Source organism: Suncus etruscus, chromosome 2, assembly GCF_024139225.1.
Source record: "Suncus etruscus isolate mSunEtr1 chromosome 2, mSunEtr1.pri.cur, whole genome shotgun sequence".
Classification (NCBI taxonomy): Eukaryota; Metazoa; Chordata; class Mammalia; order Eulipotyphla; family Soricidae; genus Suncus; species Suncus etruscus.
The window spans coordinates 33008398-33023401 of NC_064849.1; the positions used below are offsets into that span (position 1 = coordinate 33008398).

The 15004-nt window shown below is 51.6% G+C and overlaps 1 protein-coding gene across 1 annotated transcript; it reads right to left on the bottom strand.

Moving 5' to 3' along the window:
• Window positions 1–1752: 1752 nt before the first annotated feature.
• SLC11A1 (solute carrier family 11 member 1) lies at window positions 1753–14296 on the bottom strand. Its single transcript, XM_049768066.1, has 15 exons — window positions 14235–14296; window positions 13525–13658; window positions 11945–12067; window positions 11342–11461; window positions 10662–10768; window positions 10192–10262; window positions 9663–9730; window positions 9282–9437; window positions 7096–7254; window positions 5090–5179; window positions 4881–5000; window positions 3675–3824; window positions 2400–2473; window positions 1969–2122; window positions 1753–1886 (listed from the first exon to the last, which is right to left on the bottom strand). The coding sequence occupies exons 1-15, from the start codon at window positions 14239–14241 to the stop codon at window positions 1773–1775; spliced, it is 1647 nt and encodes a 548-aa protein (XP_049624023.1). The 5' UTR covers window positions 14242–14296; the 3' UTR covers window positions 1753–1772.
• Between the last annotated feature and the right edge of the window lie 708 nt (window positions 14297–15004).

Here is a 15004-nt window from a genome sequence, read left to right on the forward strand (position 1 = left end):
CACAAAGCCGTCACCCAGTGGGGTGCAGCTGAAGGCATCTTCCCCCCCTCATTCCTCCGGGGTCCTCCCAGCTCCCGCTGCCAGCGTCGCGCTCTAGCCCCGAGCTAGACGCGTCCCTGGCCCTCTCCGAGCGGGCCCCACTCCCGCAGTTGCCCTTTTAAGAAAAAGAGGAAATTCTTCTCATAAACAGGCACCCCAACCTGAGCGCCCCGCCAGCCCGCCGGATCCCCGGGAAAAGCGGGGTGGCGTCTAGCTAGGCCCGGCGCCAAAAAAAAAAAAAAAAGCCAGACTCAACGCAGGGGGAAAGGCCCAGCGGCCACTCCTAGCCTAGCTGCATTTGCTCCCCTGCTTCCCCCAGGCCGGCCGGGCCAGGCTCCAGAAACCAGACGCGGCCGGAGGAGGGACTGGGGGAGCCTAGAAACCGCCCAGGGAGCGTCTGTAAAGTGCAGTTTCCACGCCGGGCGAAGAGGTGCCCACGGGAGATTCCGGGTTTCAGAAGGGGTTCCCCGCCCACGGCCGCTCTTTTGACCCAGACACACCCCACTTCGCCGGGGCTCAAGGCCTAGCCGGCCCTCCGCGTCCTGCTCCACGGAAGGGGCTCGGGGAACCGCTCCTGGGCTGTCCCCACCCCTCGAGGGAACTGGGGAGTCCGCGCCCCAGGAACGTTAAGTAGTCGGCGTGGGAGTCTCGGCCGCCCCGGCCCCTGGGGAGATGGTAAATGAATTAGGCCTCCGAGGCATGGACTCTTGGGCTCCCCAAAAGTCTTGAGCGCTGGATTTCAGAGTCCTTTTTACTCCCTGAAAAAGTAGGGGAGCTGGGGCCGGAGAGATAGCATGGAGGTAAAGCCTTTGCCTTGCATGCAGAAGGTCGGTGGTTCGAATCCCGACAGCCCCTATGGTCCCCTGAGCCTGCCAGGAGCGATTTCTGAGCAGAGCCAGGAGGAACCCCCGAGCGCTGCTGGGTGTGACCCAAAAACCAATAAATAAATAAATAAATAAAGTAAGTAGGGGAGCTTTGAGGTGCCCCAGTCGGACTGCTCTTCTGGACGGTTCAAGCGATTTTTGTGCTGTTATTTTAGGGAAGATACGAACCAGCGTTTATTTAGCATTCATCAGAGTCTTGAAAGCGTCAGTTTGGGGCTGAGCAGAGGCTGGCTTTGTATGCTGGAGGCTCAGATTTGTGTCATTCCTAACTAAGTACCACCCCGGACACCCTAGAATGCCACTAGGCCTGGGGTAGCCCCAGAATACTGCCAGGTATTCTCCTACTCTCCCCCAAATAAAAATAATTTCTTAATCTGGAGGCTGCATCCTATCCCCCAAAACGGTGGTCCCTTATAAATATTTTTGGAAAAAGTGTTGTTTGTTTATTTTGGGGCCACACATTTTGCCGTGCTGAAGGGTTACTCCTGGTTCATTATTCCAGGCTGTGCAGGGCCCAGATTGGATGCTGGGATCCAACCCAGGTCAGCCTCATACAACGCAAATATTCTACCCCACTGTACTAGCTCTCTGGCCTCCTAGTTTTGGAATAATATTTTTTTCTCCCAAGTAATACCACATCCTGTGTTAAAGGGCTTCCTTGACATTGCAGTTTAGCTTGTCCCCAATTTACAGATGAAGTCACTTGTATCCTCAACCCATCTTGAGTCCAGCTCTAAAAGATAGGTTTCTAAAATCCACAGGTGTAGCTTGCTGTTGAGCTCTCTCCTACAGCTACCTCCACAAGGGGCCACCTAGGTCCAGCCCACCATGCAGCTCAGCCACATAATCTCATCCAGTGGTCTCCCCTTTCTTACTCCCCTCTTCCGGAAGCCCATACAGGAAGTGCTTGTGGGAGCTGTGAGCCAGCATGGTGGTTCCGTGGGCGATGCAACAGGTCCAGATCTGGAAGAGGATATACATGAGTGGGAACCCAGGGGGGGGATGCAGCTGGGGTCTCCCTCTCCCCAGAGCACACCCCTAATACCAGGTAGGCGGTGAGGCTCAGGTAGGCCACTGCTGGCAATGCTAGTAGGCCCAAGTAAGCACGGTGGGGCAACTTCTGCAGAAAGGTGGCCAGGAAGTAGAAGTTCATGGCAGAGACAAGGACCATGATGATGGAAGTCACAGCTTTGCTCAGCCTGGTGGGGTAGGGGGAAAACGGGAGAGAAGTTCATATGCCCACTGGCAGCCTGGAGCAGGGCTGGGAAATGGGACTTCTCAAAACCAGCTTTTCTGGGCTTTAGGTGTCCTCACCCTAAAGCATTTCTGAATTCAGGCTCCAGAAAGTCTCCCACCCTGGAATCCAACCTAGGCTCCCCAGTGCACCTCTCCCCCATTGTTATAGCTTCTTTGAGCTTCACTGAATTAGAACCCAAGATCAGAAGATAAGGCCAGTGCTTGGACTGGGGTACTCACAGGCCGTTGGCAAACTCCCGCATAAGGGCGGGCATGCTAGTGAAGGTCAGGATAGGCAGCACTGCAAAGGGAAGCTGGAGAGAGCCAGAAGAGGGGTGCTCAGAGACCCCGCCATCTGAACACCGCCCCGGGGGGGGGTGTCAGGCTCTATAATTAGCCTGTGTATATATTATTAATATTATATGTGTATATACATATATCTATATTTTGGTTTTTGGGGTCACACCCGGCAGTGCTCAGGGGTTACTCCTGGCTCTGTGCTCAGAAATTGCCCCTGGGGGCCGGAGAGATAGCATGGAGATAAGGCATTTGCCCTTCATACAGGAGGTCATCGGTTCGAATCCCGGTGCCCCATATGGTCCCCCGTGCCTGCCAGTAGCAATTTCTGAGCCTGGAGCCAGGAATAACTCCTGAGCACTGCCGGGTGTGACCCAAAAAGCAAAAAAAAAAAAAAAAAAAAAAAAAAAGGCTGTGGGGCCGGGTGGTGGCGCTAGAGGTAAGGTGTCTGCCTTGCCAATGCTAGCCTACGATGGACCATGGTTCGATCCCCGGTGTCCCATATGGTCCCCCAAGCCAGGAGTGACTTCTGAGTGCATAGCCAGGAGTAACCCCTGAGCGTCACCGGGTGTGACCCAAAAACCAAAAAAAAAAAGAAATTGCCCCTGGCAGGCATGGGGGACCATGTGGGATGCCGGGATTCGAACCACCGATCTTCTGCACTCAAGGCAAAGGCTTTACCTCCATGCTATCTCTCTGGCCCCCTATGTGTGCATATATTATATATTATAATGTACATACAACCTGTGTGTTTATGTTCTAGCCTCTATAATCAGTGTAGAGACAAGGCCCCCAAGCCCACTGAGCCCTTCCAGGGCAAGAGAGAGTGGGTAACTCGCCCCAGACTGTGAGCCTGAATCTCAGCCTGGCCTCCCCAGTGACCTAACTATAGGCAACAGTTTTCCCATCTCCAAAATGGGATCATGGTGGCTCCTATGAACAGGAGCCTCCTATTGACTGGCCACAGGGATGATGAGAGCCTGGTGGTTTATTTTGTTTTGTTTGAGCTGTGCTCAGGGATCACTCCCATCGGGACTCCGGAGACCCCTTGGGGGTGCGGATATAGAACCCGGGTCAACCACATGCAAGGCAAGCACCCTACCTGCTGTACTATAGCTTCTAATTGAGCCCGGTGAATTGAGGAACCCCCACATAGGCACACTATGGGGGCTGCAGTGGCTCTTGTTCGCAGGCTGGGGCTGGAGGGGGCAAGCTCACCAGCAGACTCTGCAGCACGTTGAGCAGGTCGTTGAGGCCGGACAAGTCTCGGAGGTCCCTGAACACGGCCACCAGGACGGTGGGGAGGATGGCGCAGGAGCGTGTGAGGAGCATGCGAGCAAATCGAGACCAGCGCAGCTTCAGGAAGCCCTGAGTGTGGAGAGGGATCCTTGGCCGAAGGCAGGACTCAAGACCCTCTGTCTTCCCTCTCCTGTGACCCTCTGTTTGTCCATCTCCAACCCAGGGAGACTTCTGTTTTCCCTTCTCTGAAGTCAGGGGCACACCTAAGCCCAATTAGAGATTGGGGAAGCAGGAACAATCCTAAGTGGGAGGGTATATTCCCCACTGTGGCTTGCTGGAGGAATCTGATTTGGGGGAGAAGGTGCTCCATAGGTCTGCAGTTTGAGGGAAAAATCCCTTCACCAGTCTCTATCTCCATGCTATCTCGCCGGCCCCCACCAGTCTCAATTTTTTAATCTCTAAAGTGGAGTTCTTGGGGCTGGAGAGATAGCACAGCGTTCAGACGTTTGCCTTGCACGTGGCTGATCCAGAACAGACCTGGGTTCGATTCCTGGCAGCCCATACGGTCCCCTGAGCCTGCCAGAAGTGATTTCTGAGCGCAGAGTCAGGAGCAATACCTGAGCGCCGCTGGATGTGGCTCAAAAAGCAAAAAATGAAATAAGAAAGAAAGAAGAGAAAGAAAGAAAGAAAGAAAGAAAGAAAGAAAGAAAGAAAGAAAGAAAGAAAGAAAGAAAGAAAGAAAGAAAGAAAGAAAGAAAGAAAGGAAGGAAGGAAGGAAGGAAGGAAGGAAGGAAGGAAGGAAGGGGAAAGGAGGGAGGGAGGGAGGAAGGGAAAGAAAAAGAAAAAGAGAAAGAAGGAAAGAAAAAGGAAAGGAGGAAGGAAGGAAAAGAAAGAAGAAAGAAAGGAGAAAGGGGAGGGAGGAAAGGAGGGAGAAAGAAGGGAAAGAAAAAGAAAGAAAGAAAGAAAGAAAGAAAGAAAGAAAGAAAGAAAGAAAGAAAGAAAGAAAGAAAGAAGAAAGAAAGAAAAAGGAAGGAAGGAAGGAAGGAAGGAAGGAAGGAAGGAAGGAAGGAAGGAAGGAAGGAAGGAAGGAAGGAAGGAAGAAAAGAAAGTGGGGTTCCTCTATGGTCTAAGCTCCCCAGGATAATGCTTATTGACTTCGTGCCTTCCTCTGTTTCCAAGCCCCACCTCCATCACGAACTGTCCCGCGTAGGTACCGGTCATGGTAGAGCTCTGCCCCGCTGCCAGGAGACCCACCGCCCAGATGTAGAGGGCAATGGGGCCAAAGAGGCAGCCCAGGATGACGCCCTGCGGGGAGGGAGGAGGTCAGACGGGTGGCCCCGCCCACTAACACGCCACCACCCATCCCTGCCGCTTCCCAGACACCAGGCGCTTACCCCCTGATAAATGTCCACCGCCACGGTCAGGTTATTCTTGGGGAAGATCATGGCATAGTCATGGAGGCTACTGTTGGCACAGACGTTGAACTGCGGGTACCAGGGCGGGAGAAAGAGGAGAGCACCGTCAGACTTAGAAAAAGCAACTCACCACGCTTTTTTGGCCCTGAGCAGAATGCTGGTGGCTGGTACTTGGCCAGACTTATTTTATGGACCTAACTAACAAAACAACCTTTCCCCTTCATGTAGGTTTGTTGCCAACTTTTAAAGTCGAAGCCAGCTTCTCTTGGACTTGGCATCTCCACGTGACAATTGGCCCCAGGCCCCTTTTCCCCCAGGGCAGACCCCTCTGCTAGGCTCTTGCTTCAATCTCAGTGTTGAAGGATAAGACAGGGTAGTTGCTGCCCCTATGTAGAACTCAGTTCTTGTTCCAAGGAGCAAAGAACACCAGCAGGCACCATGGTCTAACCTTTAGGGGGCGGTGCTCAGGTTCTCAGGTTTGCCAGTTTTTCTCCCCAATACCCTGCCAGAGCCGGGCATTCAGCCAGAGCCCAGAGCAAACCATTGGTACAGTCTAATCAGGACTCACTCAAAAAGTGGGCACAGATCCTGTATTCCAGAGAACTAGGAGGAGCTGAGGGACTCCTCCACTTTCTAGGAGGCTGATGGAAACCCTCCCTCAACCTTATGTTTCATCACCCTCTTTCTTTGCTCTGCACCACTGGTTCCTCTTCTTTCCCCTCCTTGTCTCCTGTGCTGGTTTCTTGCCTGCCCACTGCCCTCCCCTGCAGCTGCAGGAAGGTTATAGGGAGGGTATAGGGAGCCAATGCCGGCTGATCCCCGGAACTGAGACCCTATGGCTGGTACGGAACAAGAGCTTAGTAAATATCCACTAGGTGGGTGATGGTGGGTAACCCACAAAGAAGTCTGGGAAGAAAATGACAGTCCACATCTGTGTACTCAAACTCATGTGCCCTTATCTCCCAGAATGCTCTGATTCCACAGGTGTGCTGGAATTTGTTCCCTTCATAGTACGTGGTGGCAGGAAGGGGAGCCCACAAAAAGCGACAATCGACATAGGTGCCTTCCTCTGGCATTTATCCTGGGGGCTGAGATAGGACAGGGATTAAGGCATTTGCCTTGTATGCAGCCAACCCTAGTTCCATTCCCAGCACCACATGTTCCCCCTGCCTAAGTACTGCCAGGAGTGACCCCTGGGCACAGAGCTGGGAGTAAGCCTTATATTTTGCTGGGTATGGCCCAAACCCCTCCCCACATCCCAAAAGCTATAACCTGGAGCCATGTGGTAGAAGCAGGGTAATTGGCAAATAGAGCTTAGAGGGGAAGAAGCTAAAGGTGCTCAATAAATATTTGTCATGGACTAGAGAGAGGCCAGAGCTCAAAGGCCCAAGCACAGGCTTTGCATGAGCAAAGCTTTGGCTAGAGTCTGAGCACTGCAGGGGCTGAATTCTGAGTGAAGAGCAGTGAAGAGACTCTAGTCTAGACACTATTAGGTGTGAGTCTCAAATAAAATAAACATTTGAGAATTAAAAAAAAAAAAAAAAAAGCTCAGGGACTGGAGCAATAATGCAGCAGTAGGGCATTTGCCTTACATGCGGCTGACCCAGGACAGACCCAGGTTCGATCCCTCAGTGTCGCATATGGTCCCCCAAGCCAGGAGCGATTTCTGAGCACATAGCCAGAAGTAACCCCTGAGCATCACTGGGTGTCCCCCCCCCCCCACGGCCAAAAAAAAAAAAAAAACCCAAAAAACTCTTTCCTCCCTCTTCATTGGTGCTGTCCAGCTAACTCCTGGTGCTTGCTGGATTGAACCTGGGAGAGGGATAGGACAAGAAGGACAAGAAAAGGGACTCTCTGCCAGAGATCCCTTCCCCTGTCAGGTTTCAGAGAGCAGAACAGAACTGCAATGCCTTTGATCCCCAGCAAAGTCTTCATGCAGGTGTGGAGCTGGGGTGAGATGAAATGAGGGGAGGGGTGTTCCTCACCGCAGCCTGGTTGGTTTGCTGGTAGAAGGCCTGACCAAAGACAGCCATTACAAAGAGGTTGATGAAGAAGGAGACAAACAGAGCGATGGTGGCCTCAATGAGGAAGTACATGTTGGCTTCGCGAATGTCCCCCCGATGAGTCCGGTCAATATCTCGAGACTATGAAGGTCAAAGGGGAAGGAAAAAAAAAGATGGTTGAGCAACGTCTAGCAATGCCCAGAGGTTGCTCTCAATGGTGCTGGGGGTTGGACCTGGAACTCCCATTTTTGAAGCCTGTGCTCCAGCCCTTTGAGTCCACTGTCTGGCCCCTTACAATTTTCTATGTTCCTGCAAATCTCAGATCTCTTCAAAGTTCCTACAGGCTAATATGGGACAGGCCTCTTCAGCTAGTCCCCTTTCTACTTCTCTTCCCTTGTCACAAAGGCCTGTTCCTTACTGACCAGGTGATGGAAGGGTGATCTTGAAGGTCAAGATTGGCCTGGCCTGTCTCTCTCTACTCAGCTCTACCTAGCTCCCTCAGACATGACGCTTGAATTCTGCCATAGAGCTTTTGTATTGTCTGCTCCCCTTGCTTAGAACACAAGCTCCTGGGGAAAATGAAGAGAGTCCCCAAGCACTGCCATGAGCACCATAAGGTGTGGCCCCCAAACCAAACGACACCAGAAATTCTCTGATCTTGCTTTTGATCCATCTTTTTTTTTTTTGGGGGGGGGGTCACACCTGGTAGCACTCAGGTACTACTCCTGGCACTATGCTCAGAAATCGCCCCTGGCAGGCACAGGGGATCATAAGGGATGCTGAGATTCGAACCACAGTCCTTCTGCATGAAAGGCAAGCGCCTTACCTCCATGCTATCTCTCCAGCCCCTTGATCCATCTTATATCAAAGATCAACCATTTAGAAAGGCCTTTCAGGGGGCTGGAGCAAAACACAGCAGGTAGGGTCTTTGCCTTCCACCCAGCCAACCTGGAACCAACCCAGGTTTGATCCCTAGCATCCCATGTGGTCCCCTGAGCTTTCCAAGCGCGATTTCTTCTTCTTTTTTTTCTTTCTTTTTTTTTTGTTTGTTTTGGGGCCACACCCGGCGATGCTCAGGGGTTACTCCTGGCTGACTGCTCAGAAATAGCTCCTGGCAGACACGGGGGACCATATGGGACACCGGGATTCGAACCAACCACCTTTGGTCCTGGATCGGCTGCTTGCAAGGCAAACGCCGCTGTGCTATCTCTCCGGGCCCCAGGCGCGATTTCTAAGCACAGAGCCAGGAGTAACCCTTGAGTGCTGCTGGGTGTGACCCAAAAATAAAACAAAATAAAAAAGAAAGGCCTTTAAGGATTCTTCTAAAAACAGCCCCTCCTCACACCAGTGTTATGTTCTCTCTCATAGAACCACTCATGTGTCATTATCTGAACACAAATCTTGCTCAAAGTTTGTTTTGTTTTGTTTATTTGGGCACCCTCATTGATGCTCAATGATTACTCCTCTCCTGGTTCTCTGTATTCAAGGGTCATTCCTGGAGGTGCTCCGGGGACCATATGAGATGCCAAAGGTCACACCTATGTGAGCTACAAGCAAGGCAAGAGCCCTACCCACTGTACTATCGCTCTAGTCCAGCTTGCTCAAAAGTGGCTAGTGTGTTGGGGCCAGAGCAGTGGCGCAAGCATCCCGTATGGTCCCCCAAGCCAGGAGCGATTTCTGAGTGCTCAGGAGTAACCCCTGAGCATCACCAGGTGTGGTTCAAAAACTAGTAGATAATGTACTAGGATGCAAGCTCTCAGAAAGCAAGGGGTCTGCCTGCCTGCCTACCTGCTTTACTGGGTGTCCCGTAAGCAGCATATATGTTCCAACCTTTTACCATCTACCTTTTCTCAGGGGGTATACTCAGAAATTACTCCTGGCTGGATCAGAGGACCATATGGGATGCCAGGGATCAAACCCAGGTACACTATCTACCTGCTATACATCTCTCCGACCTCCTGCTTACAAAGCTGTCACCCCAGACATCCACCCCACCCCCACCCCCACACCACAGTACAGCCTATTATTATATATTAACAGAGGGCTCTAACATGTCCGGCCTACATTTTTTGAAGATGGAGCCCAGGGGATGAGTCTGTAGTCTTGGAGGTGGAGCCCCTCAATGGACCCAGCTTCCATCTCCTTTCTCTCTTCTCTCCTCCACTCACCTTGACCAGAGCCGAGTGCAGGTAGATGTTGTGGGGCATGATGATGGCACCAACAATGCCCACAGCCTGCAGCAGCTCCGACTGGCCACAACCTGGGCACGAGGGCAGGAACAGGCCCTTAAGAAGAGCCACTTGAGATGGTCTAGCTACCACGTACTGGTGGGGGGTGAGGAAGAGAGCCCCATTAGACCATGCCCTGCCCCTGCAAACCTTTCCCAACTTCCACCTGGCCACTTGGGGCATGACCAACAATTTGATCCCACTCCCAGTCGATGGGGCCACTGGGATGTGGCCAAGACTTCAGGCTTTGTTCCTCCAGCTCAGAGGCAGGGCACTGAGGAAGAGGTGGTCTGGGAGGTGCCTGCCCCTCTGGTCCCTTACCTCATAGCCGAAGGTCAAGGCCATAATGGTAATAAGGAATCCAAAAAAGGCTTCCAGCTTCCGCAGCCCTAGAAGGAGATATTCCGAAACTGTAACCTGAGCACTCATCAATGACCTCATCAATAACTTTGAGCTTTTTCCTCAAAGCTTTTTGTGCCAAGAGTTTAACATACAAGAGCCTCGATGAGGAGTCCCACAGCCCCTTGATATCTATGTGATTATTACTCCCAAGTTAGAGAAGAAGCAGAAATCTGACTTGCTAAAAACCACCAGAGGTGCTGAAGTGATAGCACAGCTGGTAAGGCGTTTGCTAGGCATCCCATATGGCCCCCAAGCCTGCCAGGAGTAATTTATGAGAACAGAGCCAAGAATAACTCTTGAGCACTGCCAGGTGTTACCCCAAAACTAAAAACAACAACAAATACCAGAGCTCGGGAGTTCAGAACAATATCCCCAAGCAGCAGAAATCAGCAGAGCTGGGCGGCCCCACTTCCAACCCCAATATGCCTAAAGGTGCAGGCACACTCACCATAGTTATCTAGGAAGAGGAAGAAGAAGGTGTCTACCACGGTGATAAGCACCCCACCCCACAGTGGGATCCTGAAACCAGAGAAGTCTAGGTCAGCCCCCTCTGGCCAGGTCCCCAGCTCCTGGCTTCAGCGAGTGGGATACTGCTTCTAGACAGTTGAGTCACATGGCTCAGCAGCTCTAGAAGAAGGGAGCTGAAAGTGTGTTAGAGACAGAAGGTCCAGGGAGGGACCAGGAGAGCAATTGGCCATCGCAGGAGGCTCAGTACCACTGTCCTGAATGCTCTGTGACTTTCAATAAGTCATAGTACATTCCTGGGTCTCAATTGCCCCATCTGGGCAACAGCTCTGTGTGAGAGAAATTAAAGGAAAAAACCTCCAGGGCCACTACCACAACCAAGCCAAGGCCTGGGGAAGAAGTAGCCATGGTTTGTGGCCCCATTTGGAAGTTCTGGGGTTCCTGGGACAGTACCATCTAGCAGAGAGCAGATTGATTGCGATGGCCGTGCCAATGACCTCCTGCATGTCCGAGCCAACAATGGCCAGCTCAATGGTCAGCCAGAGCAGAATACGTGGTACCTAGGAGTAAGAGACACACTTTATTCAATGAAGGACCCTATGTTTGCTATGTCTTCTCTACCTCACATTTCCCTACCCAGCACTACATCTTAAAACTGAAAACTATGTTAGCAAGACAGTCATTAGGTTTGCTGGTTTGGTTTGGTTTGGTTTGGGGGCCACACCTAGCTGTGCTCAGGACTTACTCCTGGCACTTCACTCAGGGACCATATGGAGTGCCAGTGTCTAACCTGGGTCGCCGCATGCAAGACAAATTTCCTACCCACTGTGCTATTGTCCTTGTCCTCTTTTAGGTTTTACAGAAAACATGGAGGGGAAATTGAAAGGGCGTGGGAAAAGTATTTGTTCCCTTGCTCACTTCCTCCCTTTCTCCCTCCCTCTCAACTCCCTCTCTCCTTTCCTCCCTCCCTCCCTTCATTCCTTCTTTCTGTAAAATGAGTGGAGCATGCATTTTCCACATTCTTGCTATTCTCTGAGGCAGTAGTTTGGGCCTCACTAGGCTACTCCAGCCAACAGAGGCTCTAGCCAGTGTTTACATTGGATCATGGGTGTTAGAACACCTCCGGTTCTCACCTTGGGGTAGTAGAGATGGCAGATCTCGCTCAAGTCTTTGCCTGTCACCACACCCAGCCGAGCGGCCAGTCTCTGGCAGAGTAAACCCAGCACGGTGGCCCAGAGCAGTACCCAGAGCAGCTGGAAAGCGCAGGGAGAGGTCTTAGCCAGGGGACAAATCTCCCAGAGCCTCCCACTCCTTGAGAAGTAGATGGAGCAAGAAGACCCCCATATATCCAGGTCACTTTGGCAGTGCTGCACTGGTGGACTCTATCTGGATCATTTATATTTAAAACCTATCCCGAGGAAGACCCACCAGGCTGGTCTCTTTTGGGAGAAGCTGCAAGATGGGCAGGGTGTGTGTGTGTGTGTGTGTGTGTGTGTGTGTGTGTGTGTGTGTGTGTGTGTGTGTGTGTGTGTGTATCTTTGTAATTCCCCTTTCCCACAGTGGCCTGGACACCATCATTTTGTTTGATTGATTTTGGGGCCATTCTGAGCAATGCTCAGGGATTGTTACTGGTAGAGGTTGGGAGGACTCTGCGTTTTCAGGGATCAAACCCAGGCTCCCACATGCAAAGCCTGTGCTCCTGCCCTGGAAGTCATCTCCCAGACCCCTCTTGTTACTTTGAATCCAGCCACAGCGCCAGCCTGAAGGTCTGACTCGATGTTCCCAGGGTCCAGGAAAGCGATGCTCATGAGGAAGCCCGGCCCGGTGAAGGCCCACAGTTTTCGAAGGCTAAAGGTGCCCTGAAAGGAGAGGGATCTCGATGTGGGGAGTTTGAGCCAAACTTTGGCCTGCCTCTAGCTAAGCCCCAATAAGTTCCTCCTCCTTTTCATTCCTAGAATGGCCATAGTGGGGAGGAAGGGGAGAATTTGCTGAGTCACAGAGGATACCCATTCTGGAGGGGCCCCAAGTAGGCAGCTGAACTCAGCAGAATCCTCAGAGTCCAAAAGGAGGGACTTCCCTGGGGACAACCTTTCCCTGATTTAGGGCCCCCATCCTCCAGCCCTTCTCAGATCACAGAGCTACTTCCTCGCCCACCCTCTCTCCTAGAATCTCCTGAGTCTAGGGACCCCTGTTCCTGTTCTGAGGCTTAGTCTGGCAGCCTGGCTATCTGTGAAAGTTTTGAAATCTGATAACACTTCCTAGAAGCCATCCTGCCGCTGTCTCCTCCTCTCTGCTTCAAAAGTCTTTGTCCCCTATTATTTTCTTTCATGAAGCAACATGTTGTTGAAACTCTAACCTCAATTCTCTCCAGGCCCTTTCCTCTCCATAGAAAAGCCGAGATTCATTCAGAAAGCACAATTTTTTGGGGGGTTACTCCTGACTCTGTGCTCAGAAATTATTCCTGCCAAAATCAGGGGATCATATGGGATGTCAGGGATTGATCCCAGTTCAGTTGTGTGCAAAACAAGCACCCTAGCTGCTATGCTAGCATTCCAGTCCAACAAGCATCATTTTTTTTTTTGGTTTTTGGTTTTTGGGCCACACCTGGTGACGCTCAGGGGTTACTCCTGGTTATGTGCTCAGAAATTACTCCTGGCTGGGGGACCATATGGGACACCGGGATCCAACCATGGTCCGTCCTAGCTTAGCTGCATGCAAGGCAAACGCCCTATTGCTGCGCCAAGCATCATTTTTTTTTTTTGGTGTGTGGTTTTGGGTCACACCCAGTAGCGCTCAGGGGTTATCCCTGGCTTTAAGCTTAGAAATCGCTTCTGGCATGTTCGGGGCCAGAATGGGACCATATGGGATTCGAACCACTGTCCTTCTGCATGCAAGGCAAACACCTTACCTCCATGCTATCTCTTCGGCCCCACCAAGCATCATTCTTTTTTATTTATTTATTTATTTATTTATTTATTTTTGGGCCACACCCGGTGACGCTCAGGGCTATGCACTCAGAAGTTGCTCCTGACTTGGGGGACCATATGGGATGCCAGGGGATGGAACCACAATCTGTCCTAGGCTAGCGCTGGCAAGGCAGACACCTTACTTCTAGTGCCACCATGCCGGCCCCCAAGCATCATTCTTAAACCTCAGTGCTAAGTGCTTCCTGGTCAGCAGGAACCAGGGGTGGGGGAACCACTGCTGAAAGCAGGATGAGACCAGACTCAAAGGAAGGTGCCCTCCCACTCCAGAATAATTCACAGATTATTCTGGTTCTTCTGAAAGATCCTCCAGAAGTTTTCATCATCCTTACCGGTTCCACATCCGGGATGGGGACCTTCTCATTCAGGCAGGCATTTTCAAGATGAACTTTCTGGGGCTCCGGGCTAGGCAAGCTGGAGATGGAGCCATAGCTGGGCCTACCCAGAATTTGGGGGACCCTGTCACCTGTGAAGAGTCCCAGGAAGCATGGTGAGGAATCTGCTTTTCTGGGGGTCCAGAGACAAAACTATCCCCCTTCCTCATGTGCCTTTGCCTAGCAGAGTGACAAGGTGAAGGCCAGCTAGATAGTTGATGCCCATCCAGTTTCACCCCTTTGCCCTTTTGACCAAATGTCCCAGAAGCATGGGGGTCAAAGAGATAGTACAATGGGCAAGGCACTGGCCTTGCACATGACTGACCCAGATGGTCCCCTAAGCATCACTGAGCATTGCTACCCAAAATAACCAAACAAAACAAGTGTTATACAAGCAGCAGCAAAAGGGAATAGAACCCTCTGAAAGACTTTACTTTATGTGCATACACATTCTCCAATCCAGACCTTCTCACTATGAAGGATGAAAAGAGGCATTCGTGGGGAAGGGAGGTAGTTGATCCCAAATAGGTCTGACCCTGTCCCCTTCAGAGCCAAGGAAGACCCAGAGACCCCAAATCCTCAGGAACTCAACTAGAATTCCAATCCAAGCTGCTGTCAAGAATGGTATTAGCCCCAAGAGTTCCTCTGTGACTATTTCAGTCACTCACCTGGCATGAAGACGGCAGGTTGGGATGGTGTAAGAGGGATGTGCAGGTCCTGAGCTCTCCTCCGGCTGCTGTGCAGAGGACTGTGCCAGCCTCAAGTCTCGCACCCATCCTAGGATGACGCTGGAGTTGTGAAACTTCCTTAGGACACACGTGGCCTGCTCTGGCGGAAGGGTCTGGCTGGCTACTGTCCAGATTTTGGTTCCCCTCTGGGGCTAGCTTGAGCCCCACAACATCACTGGCTCCCTTCCAGACACCCAAGTGAGCTCTGATTTTAGAGGCTAGCTAGGCCTCTCTTCAGTTTCCAATCCCAATGACCATTGGTTGGCCTGGGGTAGGTTGGGAGAGGGAGCCCTGCAGACTACTGAGGGTCTGTTTCCTCTGGAGAGCCTCAGAAAAGACTTCCAGGGCACTGCCATGAGGCTGTTTCTTGAATTCTTGACAATGACCCTCAGAAGACAGCTATAGGCCAAAGAGATATGACAGTGGGAAAAGAGTTGGAGAGATAGTATAGCAGGTAGGGTGTTTGACTTTGCAAGCTGACCTGAGTTCAATCTCTGGCATCCCATATAGTGCCCTGAACCTACCAGGAGTGATTTCTGAGAGCCAGGAGTAACCTCCTAACACTCCTTAGTGTGACCCAAAGACAAAAAAACAAACCAAAACAAAGACTTACATGTGGCCTACCCTGGTTCAATCCCTGCCATCACTAGGAGTGATACCTGAACATTGCCAGGTGTGGCCCCAAATCCTCACCTCCAAAAAAGAGAGGG